Source organism: Spinacia oleracea, chromosome 3 (genome assembly GCF_020520425.1).
Source record: "Spinacia oleracea cultivar Varoflay chromosome 3, BTI_SOV_V1, whole genome shotgun sequence".
NCBI lineage: Eukaryota > Viridiplantae > Streptophyta > Magnoliopsida > Caryophyllales > Amaranthaceae > Spinacia > Spinacia oleracea.
Genome location: NC_079489.1, coordinates 42,625,220 through 42,652,477, shown reverse-complemented (window position 1 = coordinate 42,652,477; position 27,258 = coordinate 42,625,220). Strand labels below are relative to the sequence as shown.

Here is a 27,258-nt window from a genome sequence, read left to right as displayed (position 1 = left end):
GTCAAAACTGTTTTATTTATAAAAATCATTTGGCACATATCAATCATTAGAATTTATTGTTCGGAAATAACGAAATCTTATTATCTTAAAAATATGTGTCGGCAACGTGTCATTTCTTTTACAGCTCATCGGCAAGTACAGGCTTTGGCAGGACTTTTTGACATCATTCAAGGGGAACTGGTTCCCTTTTAAACCTAACTTGACATGGCCTCCACCTGTAACTTTCCCATTTACTAGTTCAGTTCACTTTTCCAAGCCGACAAAAGCAACATCGTCTTTCTTTAAACTAACTTTATAAATATTATTATTATTTCCGAACAACGTCTTTAACATTATAAAATAATAAAATACTTTAACAGATCATCATAGACATAAATCATCCATCATATTGTGAGGGGGTCGAAAAAGCACGAGGCCAATGCGTGACCTCGTCCCTCGTGGGTGTGACGTTTCTTTTTTGTCAAATCAAGTGTAATTGGATTTCCTGTGAGTTTACACCCAATTGACTAGTAATATAGGAGTCGTCATTCAGTTTTTAACGACAATGAGAAAAACTGACAAAACCCGGTTATCGTGACATAAAGGGAGTGCAATTATGTTTGACCACGACGGCCATAGGTTCCCTTATGATCCTTGGTGTGGGGATCTCTCAACATACACCCGCAAGGTAGAGATTGAGGGTTCGGGGGACTGTAACTACCGAGAGGAGTACTCGCTCTTCGATAACTCCAGAGGCAGGATATCCTTACTAGCTCAGCATAAATAATTGAAGGGACATGCGTTAACTATTAAACTAATCTGAGTTGATTTTAACAATATGCAACACATAATACTAGATCGATCGCGATTATCTGATTTAGATTACTTAAAGGGACCTAGCATGATAGTTCAATTTCCCAAAATATTATCTTTATTAGGCGTGATAGAACAATCAGATTTAATTAGTTTAACAGTTTATAAAAGGGCGGGGAAAGCAATTAAATCATGGAAAAGGGACACATTACGACGCACCCTTGAGAGGTGCGTCACGGTTCTCAGAAAACTAACCACTTTGACTTTGCTATTTCTCCTTTTATTTAACGAATCTCAAGTTATGGGACAGGATACGTTCTGTTCGATTTTTGGATCGATTGCGACAGAACGCGTGATCAATTTCGCAACGTGAGGCTTAGGCTTAGGGGTTGGAGTCTATACTCTGAATAATAATTGTGTGTGTGTTCCTTTCACGTCGAATTTGGGGCTGTATTTATAGGGAAGAGTTCGTGGAAAGATAGAATTGTAGAGCTCTAATCCAAGAAGAATTAGGAGAGAACACGTCCCAGGTAATTTCAACGCCCAGGGCTGGGCGTTAAAGATTTCGGCGCGCAGCTCTAGGCATTGAAAATGGGATCCAGGCAATTTCGGTGCCCAAGGCTGGGCGTTGAAAATGATGTTTGGGCCGAGTTCTTTGTCAGATTTGGACTGTTAGAATCCGGAGTGTTTGAGATTTATTCGAGTCTTTTAGCGCGTATTAATTTTATGACGGAATGCGTCTGGCCCGTTACGAACTCTAGGCTCGTTAGGATTTTAATTAATACGTAACTCTTATTTTCGAATCATATTGGGAATAGGATTCCTCTTGTACTTTCTATCTCATTTAGGATTTATGTTGGAGTGCAACACCTAATTCTGACAGGTTTCTATCTTTTATGACTTGCCACTTTTAACAACTACCCATTACGGCAGTTTACTATTTTTAGCAGGTTTCCATAAATAGCAGGTTTCTATAAATAGCAGGTTTCAGGTGAAATGAAAAGGGGGATTGAGATTCGTTATTTTATAGGAGATGCGTTGCCAAGTGGAGATTTATGTTCTCATCATCGAACCTTCCCTTTCGGGAATGGGGACAAAAGTAGGTGTCTACACATATCATTTAACACATAAATCACATAATAATCATATAATCTCACATAATACACATACGGGCAAATAAAGCTTAAATGTTGGACATAATAGTTACACCTTAAAATATTATACGGGAATATATATATAAGTGTTGGACATAAAGTTTACCTCGATCGATATTCCGTATCCTTAATTTGGAATGAAACTCCATTCCCAAAAATCAAAATCATTGAGTTTCGTCATCTAATTCCTCAATAAAATTCAAGACCATAAATCAACAATAAAAGATAATAATTTGCTTACAAGAATCTTTAATTAAATGTCCGCTTAGAAGAAAACAATATACTTACTCATTACAACTTACTCATTCGTAGCTTCTTTCTATAGGCCCAAATTGTATCAAAATCCATGGCCCACCAATTAAATTAACAACCTCCCTATAGCTATTGGGTTATAATTTGACATAATAAGAATGAAAAACCAAAGTAGCAGTAGCACGAGGCAACGGCGAACAGAAGCAACTCCAACACCTCGACGATGGCCGGCATAGCCGCGCAGAAGGGAGGCCAAGAAGGTGGCAGGGTGGAGGCAAGAAAGTTCGCCAACATCAGGTGGTGGCGCGGTGTTCGGGATGGTGGCGCCGCAGTGGTGAACAGAGGAGAGAGAAAATGGCTGAAAAATGGTAAGATGATTTAGGTTTTTGGGTTATAAATTTATGGGTTAAATTGGTGTCCTTTGTGGGTATTTTTGAGCAAAATTAGAAGCTCTAATTGACTGGCCATGGATGCCAATACCCACGAAACAAAGGATAGAAACAATGAAAACTTGATCAGTCTCATAATTAATTGAAGATGGATTTTGAGCTTGAAGATGACATTAATTGAAGTGTTATTTATACTTATTATTAACATAAATGAGTCATAGAAGAATAGAAATAATCAGACATTTGGCTAGCAAAATAGTTGCCACTTAAGGAAGGAGAGGGACAAATGGGTTTGCAATGAGCTTGAAACTGATTTGAGGAAGAAAAGGAAGTCAAAATACTTGACTACCAAGCTTATTCCATGTGCATATACGTATGAAGGAAGGTGGAAGAAGAGAACTGGGTTTTACGTTGTACCATGAAAGTCAAAAGGCTTGGGGAGCAAGGTAAGAGCAAAATTGGGTTTTTGTGTTTCAATTGACTTAGGGACAAATATGTAATTTCAGAGATTACAATGAATAATCAGATTTGGAGAATAAAGTTGGCCTTAACATAGAAAAATGGGTTCAAATAATTGGTATTATGTCACAATAAAAAGGTAGACATAATACGATACTTAAAATAATATCAGAAAAATTTAGGACGTAATTAAGTTAAAATCATGATTGTAGAATAATAAAATAAAAAAAAATTAAAAAAAGGGTTTAAAAATACGGGGTGCTACACCTAAACTCTGGAAAATAGACTACTCACTCATAATAATAATTAAAGCAATTAAAATTAGAGAAAACATGAAAAACATAATCAATATATCAATAACACAAATTGAAATAGAATAGAAAAATACCAATCTGAAGAAATAAAGCTTGAGTCTTGAACTGAAATAGTGAACGTAATCGAAAAAAGTTTAGAGAGAAACTAGGTACTAAAAACTACGGATTTTATAAACTAAACCAAAACTAAGGTAGAAAATAAGGTCCAAAAACCAAGATAAACCACCTAAAAACCAAAGTTGAGTATTTATAAGCTTCCCTAAAAGCGTACAACGTAAACCGACTAAACAAGGTGATGCAGCGAAAATCGGTCGGGTTTGGAAAATCGACCAGTTTTCGGTGCATCGTGTTGGGCAGAATAGGTCCAAAAACCCTCCAGCACTCGCACCCGGCCGGGTTTTGAAAGCTGGCCGGTTTTCGGTGAAAAACTGCACAAATCTATATCTTCAAAAGACCACAACTCCTTCGTTATTCATTGAATTTAGGCAAATGACCAATCTTTGAAAAGCGCTTTAAGTCTAGAATCCAACCCAATTAAAATCATTGCATTCGGATTTGTAGAACTTGAGCTATGATGAAAAGAGCGGACGAGAGTCAATTTTCTAATTCTTTCACTATTCGCTCTGCTTCAAAGCTCTTCCGACTCAAAAGTACATCATCTCTTGTAATACCCCATATTTTTGGGCCTTTTTATTAATCATTTTATGCATTATTCAATATATATATTTTATATTAAATTAGTTTGGAGGGTATATTATTCAAATATTTTGGAGGGAAAATATTCAAATGTTGAGAGAACATTTTGTACAAAACTGAATTTAATTTATTATTTTCGGATTTTATTAAAATGGATATATATTCCTGATTCTATTAGGAATCAATTTTGGAGAAAAAGAGTTTTAATCAACTTAAAATTATTTTTATAAATCCGAATATTATGTTTAATATTTTATAAAATAAGTTTCATATAATAAGATATTTATGAGAATATTTCGGATTTGTTTTGGAAAATTAAATAATTGGATTTTAAGAGTTTTACCAATTCAAAATTCCTTAGAAATTGGAATTCTTCAAGATAAATTCTAAAACTTTCAGGATAAATCTTAAATAAATATTCAAGCCTCTGTGTAAAATTTCGTGATTTAATCTTCCGTATTTTTATTTAAAATCAATTCTACTCTAAACTGAAAGTCACCACAATCATGACTAGATTAAGAATTCTATTCTAGATTAAACACCAACTTAGATTCTATCTCTTAGGGTTCCATTCTGACCCTAACTCTAATCCTACAACTATTAATACCCCTCCCTCATTCATTATCATTCACACCAAAAGTTGAGAGTTTTCCCATGCCCACTCTAGCTAGGACCGTCTTAAACATTTCGGAGGCCCTGTTCTAATCTTCAAAGAGGGGCCCTTAGTATACACAAATGTACGGTTTTGATACCGAGTAATACGTCTGAGAAGTTATTTCAAAATATTATTATGCATACAACTAGTGCGGAGTATTAAGATTATGATTTTGTTCTTACAAATTTAAGCACAAAAAACATAAACTATTTTATTTAAACAATCCCAAAAAAAAACATCAAGCTATTGTCACCCAGTACATCCCATTACTACTTTTTTCTAGCTCAACTACAATGAATTAACTCAAAATCTCAACCTTAGAAAAACAAAATAAAAAATAAAAAAGCATATACCCAACCATCACGAAATATTATTCTCATAACTCTTGTTCATTGGATATTAAATCAAATGGATTTTGAAATTTGTATTTGCTTTACTCTATGTTCGTATAACATTGATTCTATAAAAAATGAAGTAATTGTGTTGTTGGTATTGACGTTTGATGGAGGTTGACGAAATTAATGGGGAAATTTACATGGTTAATAAGGCTGGAAGGGTAAAGGTTTCTCACACACACACACGCACAAAAAAAAAAGCAATTAAAAAGAGGTTATTGGGAATTGAACCGCTGATTTCTATGATTTGAGTTAACTACTTTGCCATTCTTCCAAGGAATATTTGCATACAACTTTACTGAACAACAATATTATATACTGTATAATTTGTGAAAATTTGAGGCCCCAATTTTCGGTGGCCCTGTGTTTTTGGGCTGTAAAATTCCGACCGTAAAAAATAGTCGGCAAAAGGCAGAAATTGGTCGGTAAATCATTTACCGACTACATATGGTCGGTATACGGTAGTCGGTGTTATCCTGGTGGGTGTTTAGCTATATTCCGACTGAAAAATAGTCGTTAAAATTTACCGACTACATATCAACATCTTATAGTCAGTATTTTACCGACCACCATGGTAGTCGGTATTTTACCAGATTCCTCATTCTCATTTAAGGATTACCAGAGTCCCAGTTATAGGTTACCAGATTCCTCAATCTCATTTAAGGATTACCAGAGTCCTAGATATAGGTTACCAGATTCCTCATTCTCATTTAAGGATTACCAGAGTCCCAGTTAGAGGTTACAAGATTCCTCATTATCATTTAAGGATTACCAGAGTCCCAGTTAGAGGTTACCTGATTCCTCATTCTCATTTAAGGATTACCAGAGTCCCAGATAGAGGTTACCAGATTACTCATTCCCATTTAAGGATTACCAGAGTCTCAGATAGATGTTACCAGATTACTCATTCCCACTTAAGGATTACCAGAGTCCCAATTAGAGGTTACCAGATTCCTCGTTCCCAATTAATGATTACCAGAGTCCCAGTTAGAGGTCGCTAGATTCCTCATTCCTAGTTTGAAATTTACCAATTCCTCGTCAAAAATCAAGTTAAGTATATGTTTTCGAAAAACTCCATTTACCATCTAAACGTCTTGGATGACCCTGTGAGGAGTCCGTTCAGGGTAATAGGCTCCCACTGACTCGTGAGGGAACTATTGACATTCCTAGTGATGACCCTTAAGTCAAATATTATCACTCGGGGGCTCGTGAGACCCTTGCCTCAATTTAGTTTTAAACAGGACTAAGTTCTAGACGCACTCCGTCTACCAATACTTTGATTATTGTCTTGCCAAGACTCAATCAAAGTGGGGGCCAACTGTAGACGCCTACATTTGTCCCTAGGCTTGAAGCGGTGTGTTCGATGAGGAAACCAAACACTGCTTGACTAAGCTTTCATAAACATGCGATGAATAACCTGTGACTGACTGACAATCCCGAAAATCATATTTCCATTTTTAGTAATTGCTATTTATAGTAACTGGCATGCTTAACCGCTGCCCAGAATAGTAACTGTACAAGATATATTTTAAAGTGATTGCATTGCATTACGATTAATCCTTGAAGAAAAGATAGAAGTTGCATTCCAACTGATATCCTTAAAAGAGATAAAACCGTGAGTGAGATATAAGATTCGGATGAAATCAGATAAAACTGTAAAAGTGGAAGTAAAACACCAGCGCTAGAAAATTCTAGCGCTAGGCACCAATGCGTCACCATTATTCCAGCGCACCAAAGCCAGCGCCACTATATTCTGGCGCTATAGTTTGGTTCTCGCCCAATCACGGCAAAGATAAATTTCAGAACAACTGCCAATGACTCAGCACGAATCACATCTGGCGCTTCCTTTGCTAGCGCTGGAATATTATAGCGCTCCTGATCAGAGCGCTAGAATATTCTGGCGTTGCTGGTTGCATTTCAGTGAAATTCGATCTCTTCCAATATCTATCCTATTTGGCTTGTTACACTATAAATAGAAACTTTGGATTCGGGAAAATAACACACAATCCCCACATAATACCCTAAGTTTGAGTATTGGCCGAAGCTTCTTTCTGTCCCGTACTCGCGATTGTCTTCCGTATTAACACACTATTAAGCAGACCCTGCCCGCACGACTGCTCGATCTAGTCCAAGTACTGCCGAAGTTCTGTCCAAACATCTAGCCTAAACACACAAAACTCTACAAGAAATCTGTCCCGTAATCAGTCAGTTACCAGGAAGTTCGAACACTAAAAGGAAAGCTAGCAAAGTCAAGTGGTTAGTGTTCCTGAGAACCGCAGTATAGCCTACGCTATACTGTAATCTGAAATCTACCTTTTACCTCTTTCTTCACCATATAAATCTGTTCACATAAATCTGCTTTATTAATCACGCCTAAATCAGATAATCTCTGGACAAACCGGTTTATTGCTAGGTACCTTGAATTAACCTAAATCACTCCTTGACGTTGTTTAGTTAATTATTTTTGCAATAAAATTTATCCATATTAGTAATGTAGTCTAACGCATATCCCTCCCGTCGTCGCATTGAACTAGTAAGGACCACCGTGTGGGCTAATGCGAGGCACTCCCAGTATTAGTAAACGTCCCCCGAACTCTCAATCTCTACTCCGCTGGATGTACGTTGAGCGATCTCCACAATAGGGATCACAAGGGTGAAGGAAATAATGCCCTTAGTCCAAGTATGCATTTAATGTTAAGTCTAATAAATGTGGTTCAGTATTATTTAAACAAGTTAATAATTAAGTGAGATCAAGTGAGTTGAATGCCTAGCTAGAGGCCGCATCAGCTCAAGTGGAATTAATCCACAACTTACTCTTGACTGAACCCGTAGGGTCACACAAATAGTACGTAAACGGATCAAGTATTTAATGGCATTAAATACTCCATCTATGGATATTCGGAATCCACGGATCTTGGTTTCAGTGGGAGCTGAGATCGTCAAAGGCAAGTAAATGAATACTCCGGAAACGATGATATTTCCGGAAACGGAAATATGTATCGTATCGAAAATATAAATATTATCCAATTGATGTTGTTGGAAACGGAAACATGGTACGTATCGGAAAATATTATCGGAAATGGAAATATTGCCGGAATCGGAAATATTGCCGGAAACGGAAATATTGTCAGAATCGGAAATATTATCGGAATCGGAAATATTAAATATTTGTTCGAAACGGAAATTAACTCCGGAATCGGAAATGTTAAATATTGTTCGTATCGGAAATGAATTCCGGAATCGGGAATTTAATCGGAAGCGTATCGTACGAATTAGCATCGGACGAGACTTGCTAGACGAAGGCCCAGCACGAAGCCAGGCCCTCGCCCAGCAAGCCATACGCATCAAACCACACGCCAAAGCCTCGCCAGGCCCAGCGTAAGGCCAGGCCCAGCAAGGCGTGGGGCGCGCGCGGAGCAAGTGGGCTTCGAAGCAATGGGCTGGGCGCCGTGCAGTTCGTGTGGGCCGCGAGGCATGCGCGCGGGCTGTGCGGTGCTCGTGCTCGTGCTCGTGTGCGTGCTATACGAATCCTAAAGCTATCGGAATTCGTGCTATGATTAAATCCTAATCCTAGAAGATAGAAATTAATTAAATAGAGTTCTAAAGGGATTCTAATTAATTAATTTAGTATTCTAATAGGATTCTAAATCCTTTTCCATGATTCTATGAATATGTGCCTAGGGTCACAAATTTATATGCGAGTTTAATAAGTATTCAAACAATAAAAAGCTAGGATTTTTAAGCAGAAAAATCAGCCATATTACTTGCCTATTTAGCCGAAAATAATAGTACCTTAAGGGCGATTCTAGTTGGTCAATCTTAAGGCGGATCCGGACGTGTTGTGGACTATCTACGGAGGGACAACACTTGGAGTCCTAAAGACTTGTTCTTGTTCGGTTCGGGCGCAGCTAGGGAGGGCACGCTACAAAGTGTATGAATCCTAGACTAATTATATGATCGATTATGTGCAATTAATATGATTCCTGGCATTAAGGTTTTTCCGCATGATTTATGTTGTTCATATGTATCATAACCTAACAGTGGTATCACGAGCCCCTTATTAATTGCATGATCTATAATTGCTTAAACATGGTTAAATTTTACAAATTTGCAAAGAATTAAAAAGGGGTGATTAATTTTTGTAATTGTTAATTAATTGCAAATTGCGTTTATTTAATTATATGTACGCAGTTTTTCGGCAGTTTCTTCGTTACTCAACGAAATCGAGTGATTTTTCGGCCAAACCTAGAATTCCCAAATTCAAAGCCTAACTATGACTTTTCGGAGGTTTTAATTTTTCGAACGCAAAAGTTTGTAAATTTAAGATGTTAAATTGAATATTTGCAATTCTTGTTGATAAATCTTGAATTTTTTATTGACCTACTGTATATGTTTAACAAATTTTAATGCCCAGACTTGTTAATTATACAACCTAATTTGTAATTATGATTAATTTGTTGAAATTCGAATAATTTAGAATTGATTTGATTTTCATAATTAATTAATGATTTAATTAGGTATCCATGATTAAAAACCACCATAAAAATTGTTAATTTGTGATGAATTTTAATTTTTATGACCTATATTTGAATCCATGTTAATCGGAAATTAATTGATTAATAAATTTTCGATTTTCGCCCTAAAATTATGAAATTAATATGATTTTTTAATTTGTCATTAATTTTGAATTAAAAATTTTAAATTTTTATGAAAAACGCTCATAAATGTTGCACGCACAAAGCAAAGGACGCTACGTGTTACCCTTAAGGGGTGTTGTATAGTGCGGGCACGCGACGACGAGCAAGGGAGCTCGTCGCCCGTGCGGTACGAATGCAGCGAGCAACATAGCATGGTGCGCGCGCGAGGCAATTGTGCTGGTCGTGTGTGCTATGCGATGGGCGATGAGCGATGGGCGACAGGCAAGGCACTGCGAGCAGTCGCGTGTGGGCAGCATGCGTGTTGTGCCACAACGCGCACTACCTCGCGCCAGCGAGCGATGGCTCGCGTGCAGCGAGTGATGCCTCGCAAGGGGAGTTGCTGCGATGCGATGTGTGCGGGCAGGCTGCGCGCAAGCGTGGCTTGGCTTGCTGCGTTTGCGCGTGGCTGCTGCTACTCGTGCCTTGTGCAACGGTCAGTCGAGGGGCGATGCGGCCTCGTGGCTCGATGGGGCTTGGGCGCAAGCCCAAGTGCCTCGTCTTGCGACGACTGACACGTTTTGGTTTTAATTTTGAATTTTCAGTTCGGAAATAATTTTAATTAAATTTAAAATTAATAATTTAAATTATTTTCTCGGGATTTAATTTTAATTATTATAATTATTATAAATTTTAATTTATACTAATTATTTTACTAAAATTAAACCTTGAATTAATTTAAATTCATTTAATTCAATTGAAAATAAATTAAATTAATGGATTCGATTATAATTTTATATGAGCTTTAAATTTTAATTAAACTTGTATGTTTCCGGTTAGACTAGAAATACATTTTTATGTTTAAAATTAGTAAAGCATCTAAAGTTATTGGTTTAAGTGGGAGCATTTTTAATCATAAACTCTTGATTAGGTCTTTAAATCCTTTAAGGTTAAAACAACTTGATTAGAATTAATAAGGACTGAATAATTGGTAGATTATTGGTGCCCTTGATTAATTGCTGCAAACATTTATGTGATGCATAACAATGTGTTTTACTAACCAGCTATGTGGGTCATTCATGATAATGAATGGGTGAATGGTATATATTGTATATGTACTGTTTTGCAGGTTATGAAGTGACTAGTATGGCCCAAATAGGATAGAAAATATGGTCTGCGTACCATTAATTTGAATGTAATTGGTCTAATGCACCAAAGTTTGTTTAATTCAAATATGGTCTGCGTACCATCAAATAGTTGTAATTAGTTTAATTATAGATTATCCTATTTGAAGAAAATGGCGCCTCCCATGGTGAAATTCAAGACAGAGTTTCCAATCCATTTTCAAGACGGACTTTGAAGTTGAAGCTTCAAGATGAAGTCGGGCCATACTAGATCACATTTATCTTATGCATGCTTTAAGTTATTTATTTCTTTAACTATGTCTTAATTATGCATGAGATTATGGCTTGATTATGTTGCATGATTAAGGATTTTAGTTCACTTAAAATCTAACCAACATAGTAAGAGCCTTAAGTTCCAAAGTTTAAAAATTGAGTTAAAAGGTGCCATGCCAAAATAACACTTACTTGGATAACCTTTACATCAATCTAGTAATAGTTTTACGCTCAGCGAGGTGTTACTTATTGTTCCTAAAGGGGTAAGGTACACAAATAATTGTGAGTACATATTAGTTTTGGTGAAACTCAACGATATAAGTAAGGAGTCCTTTTATGTCGTGGAAAACGGGATAGGTTTACCTAATAAGTTCTTAGACGTACCTATCAACCAAGAGTAGTTTCTAGACTATTAGCAAAGGATTTGCTTACCTAAAATATTTTAGAATTGAGTCTAAATACATAATGTGCTTAATTCTTCAATGATTTAAGGCTCTTGGAATCATTTTATTCACACCTGCCGGAAATCAACACTCACGTTGTAGCACTGGAAATCAAGCATAGCTTTGAATTCCATAAACTGTTTTAAAGATGGGTTTGAGGCCCATGGTTGTAAAACATTAGGGTTGAACATTTATCATATATGAAATGTATTTTCATATTCTATTTAATCTTGGTTTAGTATTAAATGATGAGTCCCTTCAATTTGACGATATATTCAAGATAGACTGTCAGGACCAGTCCTGTGACTAAGAAATGTCTATCAAGTGAACTTGAATGTCAAAAGTTGAAAATGGTCCCTACTCGGAGTTTTCTATAAAGATGGATGCATAGAAAACATTAGATGACTAGAATGCAAGATGACTAGTAGTTCTGTTTCTTGAACTATGTGGACATGGAAATGTCGTAATCATTTGCATAGATACTTACTTTGGGAAGACTAGTATCGGACAGACCTATGAAACTTTACTATAAGAGATGAAAATTTGTCATAAGTAAATTTCATTAAAATTATTAGACACTAATCCTCAATACCTGAGTGATTTGAGATTACTTGTTTGAGAACTGCTTACTTTGACGTTGTCAAGAGTCGCACCGTAAAAGGAGGCTATAAAGGCAACGCTCAGGTAATCACCTATCAAACGAAGTCTAATCTCAAGATCGCAAGATTGGGATTGTCCTCCCATAAATCGGGATGAGATGCTAAAAGTTGTACAAGGCCACTCGGAGAGCTAGAAACTGTAAAATGCATGGCCGTGCTCAGATGAATCATAGGCTATGATTATCTATTTATTTGACCAGTTGAACTCTGAAACCGAGAAACACCTCTGGACATAATAAGGATGACAACTCTTACCTTATGTTCAAGAGCAAGCATCGAGCGACAAAGGAATTAGGAAATGCACACTTGTCCCTAAGGACAAGTGGGAGATTGAAGGAAATAATGCCCTTGGTCCAAGTATGCATTTAATGTTAAGTCTAATAAATGCGGTTCTGTATTAATTAAACAAGTTAATAATTCAGTGAGATCAAGTGAGCTGAATGCCTAGCTAGAGGCCGCTTCAGTTCAAGTGGAATTAATCCACAGCTTACTCTTGACTGAACCCGTAGGGTCACACAAATAGTACGTAAACGGATCAAGTATTTAATGGCATTAAATACTCCATCTATGGATATTCGGAATCCACGGATCTTGGTTTCAGTGGGAGTTGAGATCGTCAAAGGCAAGTAAATGAATACTCCGGAAACGATGATATTGCCGGAAACGGAAATATGAATCGTATCGGAAATATAAATATTATCCAAGTGGTAGATGTTGCCGGAAACGGAAACATGGTACGTATCGGAAAACATTATCGGAAATGGAACTATTGCCGGAATCGAAAATATTGCCGGAAACGGAAATATTGTCAGAATCGGAAATATTATCGGAATCGGAAAATAATTCCGGAAACGGAAATATTAAATATTTGTTCGAAACGGAAATTAATTCCGGAATCGAAAATGTTAAATATTGTTCGTATCGGAAATGAATTCCGGAATCGGAAATTTAATCGGAAGCGTATCGTACGAATTAGCATCGGACGAGACTTGCTAGACGAAGGCCCAGCACGAAGCCAGGCCCTCGCCCAGCAAGCCATACGCATCAAACCACACGCCAAAGCCTCGCCAGGCCCAGCGCAAGGCCAGGCCCAGCAAGGCGTGGGGCGCGCGCGGAGCAAGTGGGCTTCGAAGCAATGGGCTGGGCGCCGTGCAGTTCGTGTGGGCCGCGAGGCATGCGCGTGGGCTGTGCGGTTTTCGTGCTCGTGCTCGTGTGCGTGCTATACGAATCCTAAAGCTATCGGAATTTGTGCTGTGATTAAATCCTAATCCTAGAAGATAGAAATTAATTAAATAGAGTTCTAAAGGGATTCTAATTAATTAATTTAGTATTCTAATAGGATTCTAAATCCTTTTCCATGATTCTATAAATATGTGCCTAGGGTCACAAATTTATACGCAAGTTTAATAAGTATTCAAACAATAAAAAGTTAGGATTTTTAAGTAGAAAAATCAGCCATATTACTTGCCTATTTAGCCGAAAATAATAGTACCTTAAGGGCGATTCTAGTTGGTCAATCTTAAGGCGGATCCGGACGTGTTGTGGACTATCTACGGAGGGACGATCTGGAGTCCTAAAGATTTGTTCTTGTTCGGTTCGGGCGCAGCTAGGGAGGGTACGCTACAAAGTGTATGCATCCTAGACTAATTATATGATTATGTGCAATTAATATGATTCCTGGCATTAAGGTGTTTCCGCATGATTTATGTTGTTCATATGTATCATAATCTAACAAAGGGGACCTATGGCCGTTGTGACTCAAATATGTTTGCACTTTATGCATATCACGATAACCGGGTTTTGTTAGTTTTTTTCAATGTCGTTGTAAAACTGAATGACGACTCCTAAATACTAGTAAAATGAGGCTAACGCCCACAGTTAGTTCCTGGTTACTTAATATGATTGCCACATCCAGAGGGGAAAGTCGTGCAGGTCGTATACTCTTAAAACGCCCGTTGTGTTTTTCGACCCCCTCACAGATAATAATTTTTTTCTTAATTTTTTTTCTTTTACTAATCAAATCATGTCTCTATTCTAGAATTTTTTTTAGCTCAATCATAGAATCATGAAATTAACAGAGAAAATAACAGGATAAAAATAATGATTCGCTTTCTTTAGCTAATTAATGTGTGTGTTTTTCCTCTAAAATGGATTTCAAATTTGTAACTCACAATTGTAAGTTAAAAAGTTTCTTATAAGTACGTTATAAGTAAAATAGTACAAAAAATAAAGTTCTACACAAATAAAGAAAATTACTCAAAAATTTAGTTCACTAATTGTTGGTTAACCACTTTTACTCTTAACCTGCATATTATTCTCAAATTGCATATATAAAGAAATTTATAAGTAAAATTAAAATGAATAAAAAAGAAAAAATCAAACTATATGCAACACTCAGGGGGCATCTCCCGGGCCACTAACTAGTTGAAAAAATAAAATTAACCCTACATTCATAAAACAAAACATACAAACCTAGAAAAAACTCAGATTAACCCTAAATGAAAAAAAAAAACCCCAGAAAATCATCAAACCCAAAAAAAATAAAAAAAAATCCATAAAATCAGAAGAAAAAAAAACATCAACAACCCAACAATCCCAAAATCATAAAAAAAATTCTTCAAAAATTAGCCACAAATCGTCATTAAACCAAAAAGCTAAAAAAAAATAAATAAAAAATGCCACATACCTAGAAATCAAAAGCAAATTTCGAGGTTTAAAAGGTCAAATTTGACCACGAAAACTTCAGATCTTGAGTTTAATTTAATAGTCAAATTTCACCATTTAAAACAAAATCTTGACTTTTGTGGGTGAAATAGGAGAAAGAAGGAGGCGAAAGAGATGAAGAGAGAGAGAGAGAATTAGAGAGGGGGAAGATGAAGGGAGAAAGAAACAGAGAGGAGATGGACGAAGATGAATGAGATGAAACAGAGAGTGGAGAGAGAAGATGAAACAGAGAGATGAAGGAGAGAGAGTGGAGGAACATGAGTTGAGGGAGGAGGGGAGGTTTACCCATAAATCCCCCTTCCCCAAACCTGACTCCCCCCTTTAAAAAAAATTCTTTATTTTTTATTTTTTTGGCACAATTTTTAAAGAAAAGTAGGTATTTTGTATAATTAATTGTAAGTTTAAGAGTAGGATTATAGTCCAAAATGGGAAAGTGGGCACTTATTACAGAATGATATGAATGGAAATAAGACTATTATTTAGGAACGGATAAAGTACAAAATAGATGGAGTATGTGGGAGATAGAAAGTGTGGTGGGATATAGTGAGTAAAAGTAATAGTGGTGAGAGTTTTTTTTTAGTATATTGGTGGGATGACATTTTATAAAAAAAAACGTTGTTTGTGAGCAAAATGATGTGGAGGAGTAAAAAAGTGGTAGAGAGAGTCACTAAGGACAAGGCAACAAATGATGTAGACGGGAATCGATCCCAAGTCTTAGGTACCACCCCCTCACGACTTTACCAACTAAGCTAGTTGACATACACTGGTAGAGAGAGAGCGACGAGTGTTCTTTTTGGTGCCTGACCCTGACCCTGCTCCACCCAAATACCCAATAACTAGAGCTGTCAATTCTCAACCCGAACCATTGAACCCGATGGGTTAATCCGATCGTTAAGAACCCTAACCGTTAATAACCTGTGAGTTGGAACCCGAAACCCGATCCGATGCGATAATATTCAACCCGAACCCGAACTGCCTCGAAAATATTAACCCGATTAAGATCTGGTACCCGATAACAAACTGTCACTCGGCAACCCGAACCATTTCTTCCCAAACCGAATGGACCAGAAAACCGTTAATGACCCGATTTGTTTCAATCCGAACCGGTTCAACCCGGTAAAAACCCATTTATAAACCGAACTGTTTCAACCCGGACCGTTTACAACCCGAACTGTTTCAACCCGGGCCGTTTATTACCTGAACTGTTTACAACCCGTAACTCGTTTATTAGAGTAATCAAATGTAGAATGTTATATTCGTTAATTATTGACAATGTTATAATACTTATGAATTTGTATTGTTTTATTAGTCTTGCACTTTTTTGTTGACTCATATTCAACTTATTAATCGATTACTAAACTAAATTGATCTAATTCAATACGTTATAATCTTATTTTAAGTTATAACCAAAGAAGTAATCGAAAAACTATGTTGTTTTAACTGAATCGACTTAATTCATTAACAATTGTACTCGATTGCCTCATTTCGTTGTGGAACATGTTAGTCTCGTTGCTGTTTAAACCAATATGAATATATGACAAAACTTGTATTTACAAACTTTACAAATTCATTATGTATTAGTTCATCATTATCTATTATTAATTACTACGTGATTGGTTATTTAATTCATCAATAAATATTTAATGAATATGAAGTGATAAATTCTATTAGGCGTTAGTTCATCGTTATCTGTGTTAAAACTAAGTAATATACTATATACTCACTAACTCTTTTGGTCTTAAAATTTTAACACTTTTAAAATTTAGTTACCTCCCTTATCTCTTAATTAAGACATCCATATTATAATATAAACGTATTGAAAATTGTGCTTTTAGTCATAACCCGATATTGTTTATAATTTGTATCCGAATTGATCTGACCAGACATGAACCCGACCTCATATAAATCCGAACTGATATGATATGAACCAGTTATAACCCGACTAAACTCGTTTACAACCCGACGTGCTCCAACCCGAACCGACCCGCCTATAATCCGACCAGATACGATTATATCCCGACACGATATGAATCCGACCAGGCATGAATCCGACCCAATACAATCCGACTAAACCCCCGACCCGATATTAAACTGAACCGACATGAACCCGGCCCGATATGAACTCGTGTCAACCAACCCGAACCCGAACCAAATCGTTAATTTTTCAAACGGACCCGATAGCCAAATGAATCCGCTTCAACCCAAACCGATGAACCCGACCCGAATCCGATCCGTTTGTCCAAATTGACACATCTACCGATAATTATTAGTCCGTAACTATGTCTAGTTCTGAGTCGTGACCGTACCACATTCTCCATTGCACCACATTCTCCATTTCACCATCAATTTTTTTGACCCAAGTCTGGATTTCCATTTTCAATACTCCCGAGCAGACTAGCAGGAAATATCTATTCCTTCGTCAAATAAATTTTTTATGATCAAACAGTTTCTGGGTTAATCTTTTTCTCTCTCCTAACCTACATCATGGACAATTCAGGTTTGTTTCGGAAACTTGATCTTTCCAATTCATTCAGAGGTACTGTGATTAGAATTCAGGTAAAGTGGTAATGCATGTAAAGGTTGCTGAATTCCGTTGTACAAATAACCCAATATTTTAGGGTTCTTGAATCTTTTTCTGTAATGTTTAGTAAGAGTTAGTGATAATTGTTTCGGTTTATAAATGCTCTAAATTTGGGATTTTGGTAATATTTGGAGATAAGTTGATGGTTTTGGTTTATTGTTCTTGTTAATTGAACTCTTTCGTGTTTTGATTTTTATCGAGTCCTCTATGATTATTATGTCATGTTACTTGGTCACTTTAAGTGCTCAAATGAGTAATTTAGTTAATGGGTCTGTGCATTTTGTATTAGCAGGGAATTCTCAGGAGGTGATGGTGCCTCCTGTTGAAGGTGTTGCGGGTGGAGGAACTTCGTATGGATGGAGTGATGGGGGCGCTTATGTTTCGAGTTTGATGAAGGGGGACATTGATCCTTTAGAAGTTCCATCTTCTGAATTACTGAATGTTTGGTGCATGCCTAGTACCGCGAACGTTGGGTCACAGGAGATGCCTAGGCATTTAGAGCCAGTATGTATGCTGTATCATATTTTCTTATGCTTTTGCGCTTGTATCATCCGGTCATTCTCGTGAACTGTATGCTTCAAATCCCAAACCTTTATCCTAGTAAAGGTGGTTGGAGGCAAATTGAGCTGTTTTAGCTAGGTCATTAGGGTAAAGATTTTCAAGTCCAATTTCTACGGAAACATGAATTCATCAAAGGGAGGTGGGTTGGCTGTTGGCGTACACATTATATTATACATCAACATTAACACAACCCAAGGGGGGTGGGTAACAGTACATAGACATGTAAAAAGTTTGAAGATACACCTTTACTCTGTAGATGAATCCAACAAGATCCACAAAATTGTTTTTTCTTATGTATTGATGAGAATTTATGGCTAAAGTTTGTGAAATTTAACCCTTGAAAGCAATTGTGGCAATTTGATGGAGTAAGTAATTTTTGAAATATCACCTAAAAATAATATTACAAAGCACTCTAATTGCAACGGTGAAGAAAAATGTTTATGATATTGATTTGTTCGTGGCAGTAAAGCACGTGTAACACTCAGTGTTTAAAAAAACGCGCTTAAGCGCTGAAGCGCGAAGCTCTAGCCTCTAGGGCAAAGCGCTTAATTATGTTTGAGCGAAGCGCGCTTACGCGCTTCATTGAATTTTTTTTATTACTTTACGTTGAAAGCTTATTTTATATGTTGTTATTGTGTTTTGTACCACACCCTATTAATCCTTAACAATAGAAAGTAGGCTAAGGGTCCTAGATTCTGGATAAACACTATGTTATATGCTTTATTTTTGTTAAAACAAAGAGTAACATATTGTTGGAAACAAATCTGGTGTTTTTATATTTTTGTGGTTATTTTAGCAAGATATATATGCATAATAGTAAAAAAAACCTTTAATTCTTAAAAAGTGCGCATCACTTTGATGAAGCGCGCTTCTTGCGCTCTAGGACTCGTATCGCTTTAGTGCGCTTTGCGCTTTTTTATACACTGGTAACACCGTAAGATGTTTTCTTTTGCCACATGACGTAAGAATCTCTTTCTATATTATCATTATTAACTCCAGTTTATCACGTCGATGCACTTTAAAAATGTGTGACTGATTATTATCTGTGTATTTGGACAAGTTAGATTTCTCTAGCCCCTATTTGAAGTTTGAACTATTTGTTTAGTAGACTTGTTCATGATCCACGTAAATGCTAGACAAGCAGTGTTTTAACTCTGTTCAAATATATGCATGATCTGCAATCAGTGTTACGCAGAACATCTGTTTTGATGCATGGTGTGGGTAAGGTTACGTAATTCACAACTAGTTTTGTTAAACTAGTCCACAATTCCCTATATTCCACAACATGTTTACTCGTGTATCATGCACCATGTACCAATTGCCCATGTTGAAGTGTAGTTCTCAGAGGAATGAGTGGATATGTAACAGATTCTGAAAGAAAATTTATCCAATGGGATATCAGTTTCAATACCATTTGTACTGGTATGAGACTTGAAAATAGCAAATTTGTTCATTGCTGGTTTTCAGACCTTCTCGTAATGTGTAATTGTACCATCTTAAGTGTCTGTCTTCTTTGTTTGTGTGTACTTCAGTAACTTTTATCTTTTTTGACATTGTTTCTGTGACATCCTCATTCCTCAACATGCCATTCCTGGCAGGTCATCATTTGAAAGGGCCAAACGGGTTAGGGTGCAAAGGTTGCACAAGTTTCCATAGTATGCTGCTAACTAAAACCTTCTGTTTGTTTTAAAAACTTTAAAAACTAAAATCTTCTGTCATGCAGGTAAATCTGCTGGCTGCTAGAAATGAGAGAGAAAGTGTTCAAGTAGCTTTACGCCCAAAAGTTACATGGGGTAGTTCTGGTATAGCTGGAACTGTACAAGTGCAGTGTAATGACCTTATATCTGCTTCAGGGGATCGGTTAGTTTCTGTAAACACACTTAGCTGTCGAGTGGATGAATAGCTATCAAAACCATGATTGTTGACCTGAAGCCAAAAAGTTTACTATGATATAGCTTTGTGCTGTGAACAGGTTGGTTACGGGTCAATCCCTAAAGGTCCGACGAGTAGTGCCGATTTTAGGGGTTCCAGATGCTCTTGTACCTCTTGATCTTCCGTGCTCCCAGTTACACCTATTTCCTGGGTATATCTTCCTTTAGGTTGTGTGTGGGAGTTCTGGGCTGTGTTTGAGCTTTCTGAGGCAATTCTTTATCTTCATTGCAGAGAAACAACAGCGTTATGGATTTCCATTGATATACCAAGTGATCAACCCCCAGGCATGTATGAGGGGGAGTTATACATCACTGCTGTGAAGGCTGATGCACCGTGATAATCTATCCTCTCTAACTCAGTTAAACTTTTATTATCATACAGAACTTAGTGCTGACGTATATATAGAACATTGAGGGCAGGTACTCTTATCACAAATTTCTGAGGATTGGTAGGAGTACTGCTTATATATATATATATATATATATATATATATATATATATATATATATATATATATATATATATAATCTCTACATGCCTGAGCATATGTCACTGGTTCAACTATCTGGGTTATCTGAGCTACAAAGGCTTTCTGAGATGATTATATACAAATATATATATATGCTATATGGTTATTTTCAATATGATGTATGTTATTTTAGAACATGCTTATGCTATTTTAGACATGTTGTATGTTATTTTAGAACATGTTATACATTATTTTAGAACATGAATTGTCAGAGTTTAGAACATGAAATACTAAATTTTAGAACATGAAGTTCAACCTTAACAAGTCGAATTTCAAAAAAGTTGATGAAGTATTTCATTAATTTGTTAAAACTTACGTTGAATTCAAAGAATATTGTTGAATGATCTTGAAGTTTCAATAGAATTAAAGAAATTTGTTGAATGATCTTGAAGTTTTAGTAGAAGCAACTTGAACATAAATAATGTGTATTCTTGAGTAGAGAAAGTGGGTATTCTCGAGGAAAGAGAAACAAAATTGAATTCATATCTAATGAATTCATCCTTCAGTCGAATTTCTTAAAATTTGATGAATAAATTTGTTGAACATATGAAGAACTTAGTTGAGTTTGACCTTGGAGGTTCAATGAAGTCTACATGATGAGGAATAATGGGTATTATTGAGGAGAGAGGATGGGTGTTATAGAGGAGAAAGAAACAAAATTAAGTTTGTACCTAATAAATGTAACATATATAAGTTGAACTCTAGTAAATTTGATGAAGAACTTAGTTACATTCGTGAATAACTTGGGTGAATTTTAGTTTGGAGCTTTATAAATGGAGTCCTTATGAGAAGAAATCAGAATTTCGAACTTAACACTTAATTTGTAGAACATAAGGTATATTCTGCTAAGTAACATGACGGATAGGTTATTTAAATTATGTTTATGTGTTATAGTGATCGTATTTGCAGGAAATAAGAGAGTTAGCAGAAATTTAGAGGAAAGCTAAGGATATTTGCATTAATTAATCAAGGCAATTAATCAATATAATGGGTATCACACTTCAAGGGGTAAGTTCCTCCCAGCAAGAGTTTCTACTCAACATATCACATACCTTCTTCTGAATGGCTTTCCTCTATTTATAGAATCCACTCACAAAGCTTCTAGCTCACTCTTTTGCATACAAATTCCCATGAATTCCGGTAACCAACTTACTACCAAAAAAGCTTTCTAACAAACTTTAAAAAAGACTTAATTGCCCTTATTTCTCCTTTAGTAGGTATAGAAGAGGGGGGGGGCCTGGCTTGACTCGTAGCATTACCTCTCTCACAAACAGCCACCTTGTCCTCGAGGTGGAACCCAGGAAACTTCTCAGCAATTGCAGCAAAGTTCTCCCTAGTGGCTTCAAATTCTTCCATGCCCTTCCACTTGAGCAACACTTCTACACTGCCCCCCTTGCCATTCTGCACTCCCAGCACCTCTTCTGGTTCACTTTCTATCTGCAGTGAGCTGCTCAGGAATGTGGGGGGACAGTCTTGCAGCACCCACCACAGCCTTTAGCTGTGAAACGTGCAATACGGGGTGGATTTTAGCTGATGCAGGAAGTTCCAGCTTATATGCTACACTGCCAACTTTATGGTTGATCTGCAATGGACCATAGAATCCAGCAGCCAACTTCTCATTTGATCTCTTAGCCAATGATTGTACCTATAAGGTTGCAACTTAAGGTAGACATAGTCCCCCACCTGAAATTCAACCTCTCTTCTGTGCTTATCTTCTTGCAATTTCATCCTCTGTTGGGCTTGGATCAAGTGGGCCTTCAGTTCATCTAGTATTGCATCTCTCTCCAATAACTGTTCTTCCAAAGCTGAAACCGTAGTACCCCTTGCTTCATACTCCACCAAATGTGGGGATCCCTTCTGTACAAGACCTTAAATGGAGTGGAACCAGTCGAAGAGTGTTTGCTGGTATTATACCAATATTCTGCCAATGGAATCCAGTTTGCCCAAGACTTAGGCTTCCCACCAATGAAATGAGACATCTGAGATAAATGATGAATCTCCATTGTTTTGTTCACAACTTCAGTCTACCCATCTGATTGTGGATGGTAAGCAGTGCTTCTATGAAGGGCGTGCTGTGATGTTTGAATAACTCTTTCCAAAAAATGCTTAGGAACACCCTATCTCTGTCAGACACAATTGAAGTCGAAAATCCATGCAACCTGACCACCTCCTTAATGAAAACTGATGCCACTGTATGAGATTCTATCAACCACTACAAACACAGTATGGAACTCCATTGATCTTGGCAACCCTTCCACGAAGTCCATCGAAATATCCTCCCACACCATTGAAGGAACACATAAAGGTTGAAGTAACCTATCAGGCATTCAGGCCTCAAAGTAGAGCTCTTTTATTGCTGACAGGTCTGGCATGTCTGCATCCAACCTGAAGTATGTTTTAAGGTCACCTGAGTGGACCCCTATTCCTTTGTATTTTAACACTCCTCTGTCCAAATGATACCCTTTTAAAACTTCTTTTCCATGCTGCAAATCATCAATGATCCCTTTAATGAAGCTATCTTTCTTAATTTGAGCTTGCATATCAGACCAGTTAGTGCCATGAGTAGAAATCAAAGCCCCGAGCTCTAAATTCTCTCCTAACTCTCTAGAGAAAGTATCTGCTACCTTGTTAGTGGACCCCGGTTTTTAGTGGATTTCAAACTCAAACCCCATAAGCTTACTAACCCACTTTTGATACTCTACTCCCACCTCTCATTGCTCTATCAAGAGTCTGAGACTTTGTTGATCAGTTCGGATGATACACTTTTTGCCCAGCAAGTATTGTCTCCATCTTTGAACTGCCAACACAATGGACATCCGTTCTTTCTCGTATATGGATTTCATTTGATTTCTAGAACCCAAAACCTTGCTAAAGTAAGCAATTGGGTGGTTGCCTTGAAGTAAAACAACCCCACTATCATACCCTGATGCATCTGCTTCGAGAATCTGGCATGGCGAGGATGGGGGCTGTAATCAAGGTCTTGTTCAAAGGCTGCAGTGGCATCGCCACTCCACTCAAACTTATCTTTCTTCAGTTTATATGTTATATTAAGGGCCTGACAATAGAAGTATATCCTTCAAAGGACCTCCTATAATAACCTGATAGGCCTAGAAATCCCCTTAGTTCTCTCAACGTTCTAGATATAGGCCATCCACCATAGCTTGTATTGCTCATATCAACTGATACCCCATCACCAGAAACAACATGACCTAAGTAAAAGATCTTGGTGTGTCCAAAGTTTCCAAACTCGCACTTTTTACCGTTTGCATATAATTTGTGTTATACTAGTGTTTGTAACACCAAAGTTAAGTGCTCTCTATGTCAATTTGGATCATGACTGTACACAAGTATATCATCAAAAAATACCAGAACAAGCTTGCGCAAATAAGGTCGAAAAATATCATTCACGAGAGCCTACCAGAAATTCATATTGCCCTTCACGAGTTCTAAAAGCAGTTTTTGGAACATCTTCAGCCTTCACCAAAATTTGATGATACCCTAATTTTAAATCTATCATGCAACTCATCCAGAAGCTCATTTATGACTGAAATAGGGTATTTATCTGGTATAATTGCTTTGTTAAGTGCCCTATAATCGACACAAAACCGCCACGAGCTGTCCTCCTTTTTCACCAAAATTACAGGATTCGAAAAGGACTCTGGATGCCCGAATGATCTGTGATTTGAGCATGTTCTGTACACGGTGTAAAAACTAGCCCGAGTTAACTTGTATCGCCCGAGTTAACAAGGTTTTGGAGGCTGGCGATACGAGATATCCCGAGTTGTAAAGGTGTTTTTAAAAACGGCGAGATCTCGACCGGTTCAACCGATCCGAACGAATTTTGTCCGCATTAAACGTTATAAACCTCACATCTACTCGGTTTTCTGCTGAAAACCCCATGTTTTCGACAAAAAGAAAGGGGAAAAGGAAAGAAATGGAGAAACTCCATTGAAACAGAGTAGAGAACTCCATTTTCAAATCTAAAACAAGAGAGGAGAGAGAAGGTAGACAAAGGAATTAATTTTAATTATGTCACGTGTACGGTTTAGGGGTTATTCCACCCATTGTAATGGCGTTCCTCGAAGGATTCTGGGTGACCCATCTCCCTCTCCGGCAATGCCATCAATGCACTCACCATCTTCTCCTCCTTCAACTTTGAGAATTCCTCCCTTAAACTCTTCACCGACTCTTCGCCGGTTCTTCTCAACAAGTCGGTTACCTCGTGGTGAATCGACTCTCGGAATACAGCCAACTCCTTTGCTAGGGCTGACTTCATCTGTGCAATGTCACACTCCACCAGATCTACCCTACCTCCTAACGCCACCATATTTCCCGATGAGATTGCAACTGCTCCATTACCAAGTTGCTAATTATCAGGTCTGATGGGTTATTTAAATTATGTTTATGTGTTATAGTGATTGTGTTGCGGAAAGTAAGAGAGTTAGCAGAAATTTAGTGGAAAGCTAAGGATATTTGCGTTAATTAATCAAAGCAATTAATCAATACAATGGGTATCACACTTTGAGGGGTGAGTTCCTCCTAGCAAGAGTTTCTACTCAACAAAATACCCCCTTCTGAATGGCTTTCCCCTATTTATAGAATCTATTCACAAAGCTTCTACCTCACTCTTTTGCATACAAATTCCTGTGAATTCCGGTAACCAACTTTCGACCAAAAATATTTTTAACAAACTTCAGAAAATACTTAATTGCCCTTATTTCTCCTTGTGTACGCGTAGAAGATGGGAGGCCTAACTCAACTCGTAGCATGTTCTCACATAAGGGAGGTGTTCTCAGGAGAGCCTCCCCTATATATATATATATATATATATATATATACTTCCTCCGCTCCTTAAATATTGCATCATGGTTGACTTTTACTCATCCAACACATTACTTTGACCCTGAATATCTCAAATCATGTACAAGTAAAAATTATAAAAATTGATATTTAGAAAATATATACCGATACGAATCTACATAACACCACATGAATGTAATTTTTCTTACATATGAATCACAAAAAATGGCCAAAGTCGCAATATGAATAGTGTAAAATCAAAATTGTGCGATATTTATGGAACGGAGGAAGTATATATATTTTATGTATATACATCTGCTGTCCTGGTTATGATTATTTTAGGCTTTTGATTAAGTAGAGTTTTTCATCTGCCTGCGATGATTTATTCTGGCTTAACACAGATTCAGAGCACCATGCATGGGCAAGGCGGAAAAGCACCAACTATTTAGAGAATTGAGGGACTGTCTTGAGCTCGTGGAACTAGTTGATTGTAACACAATGGATGAAGTGGTGTGGATCGTATATGATGTTATTCCTGTTTGGTGCTCAAATGCAGAATATTTGTCTTTTTCAGGAGTATTTATGTGCCTATTTGGTTTTTTAGGTTGACAGAGTAAAATCTGCTACGTCAAATCTGAGACGAGCTCTGCTATCTCCATCCTTTTCAGAGTGCTTGTCGGATAATGGGGCTGTCGATTCGATGGACGAAGATGCTATTTCAAATCATTCTGTTTGTGTAAAAATTAGCTTGACAGTGTGGGACTTCGTGCTTCCTGTTACACCTTCTCTTCCTGCTGTGATTGGTGTATCCTTCTCTCAATAGGCTTTGGGCTCACGCAAAAAGATTGTATGTTTATGTTTTTTCTCAGGTTTTGCTCTAAATAAAGAGGTAGGCTGGTATTCTAAAAGTATGAGTATAAATCTTAAGTATGGTGAAGCGAAGTAAAAATAATTTTCAAAAACTATAAATGACCTATTAAATTTTGTAAATCAGTAACAATGCATGTATTCTATGATACTCCCTTTGTGCCACAATACTTGTTAAATTTTGTAGATCAGTAACAATGCATGTATTCTATGATACTCCCTTTGTGCCACAATACTTGTTACACTTCCATATTAGGAATGACCCCCACCAATATTTTAATGTTCCTCTCTTCCTACTCAGAAAAGTTTGGTCCACAACTCTCTCATTCAATTATCCCACTAACTCCTATTACAACTTCTTTCTCAATAAAGTAACAATTGATATTCAAACAACCACTTTATCACCTAAAACTTTGTGCATAGGTGAGTGTAACAAGTTTTATGGGACGGGGGAATTATTGCATATGAAAAAATATTTATGTAGCAGATATTCAAATGTGTTTCACCCCATTGTATTGCATGTAACCCAACTTTGGACCATTAGTAGAATGCTAAGTTTCTGTGATATAGGGTTCATCATTGTTTGAAAGATAAATAAAATGATCCAATGAAGGACAAGTTAAAAAGTTATCCAATTGGAGCTAGTTAGGTATACAAGGATAATTTTTCTTTTGATTTAGATTTTGGTGGTACACTTGTAAAGAAAGAAGTGATGGAATATTGAGCATATAGCCTGCCTTTGTCAATGTTCAGGTTCTTTTATTTAAGACTTGAGTACAAGTGTACGACTGGAGTCAAGTATTAGGTTTTGAGCATTACTTAGACTTTTTCTTGAATTTTGTAGATAAATTTCTTTATGATAGTTCTAGGGCATGGTTTTTTGTTTTCACACCTCCTTCTTTTCATGGGTGACAATCCCATTGTCTTTCATATTTGTCTAAATATTTTGGCTGATTAACTAATACTTTATGAAATTTTGTTGGACACATGTTACCTTTGTATATTCCTATTATAAGGGTATAATA

General features: G+C 36.9%; 1 protein-coding gene across 2 annotated transcripts in view; it reads left to right on the top strand.

The window, feature by feature from the left end:
* The first annotated feature begins 17,259 nt into the window (after nucleotides 1-17,259).
* The window catches only part of LOC110787650 (uncharacterized), a 29,888-nt gene continuing 19,889 nt past the window's right edge, over nucleotides 17,260-27,258 (top strand). Inside the window, exons 1-7 of one of the 2 annotated variants that reach the window (XM_056840219.1) lie at nucleotides 17,260-17,460; nucleotides 17,837-18,048; nucleotides 19,829-19,965; nucleotides 20,078-20,188; nucleotides 20,269-20,370; nucleotides 25,768-25,876; nucleotides 25,971-26,171. In XM_056840219.1, coding sequence (XP_056696197.1) covers nucleotides 17,448-17,460; nucleotides 17,837-18,048; nucleotides 19,829-19,965; nucleotides 20,078-20,188; nucleotides 20,269-20,370; nucleotides 25,768-25,876; nucleotides 25,971-26,171 — 885 coding nt within the window. In that variant the 5' untranslated portion in view covers nucleotides 17,260-17,447. Of the gene's footprint in view, nucleotides 17,461-17,833; nucleotides 18,049-19,828; nucleotides 19,966-20,077; nucleotides 20,189-20,268; nucleotides 20,371-25,767; nucleotides 25,877-25,970; nucleotides 26,172-27,258 lie in introns of both variants that reach the window. The other variant, XM_021992285.2, reaches the window with a different exon arrangement.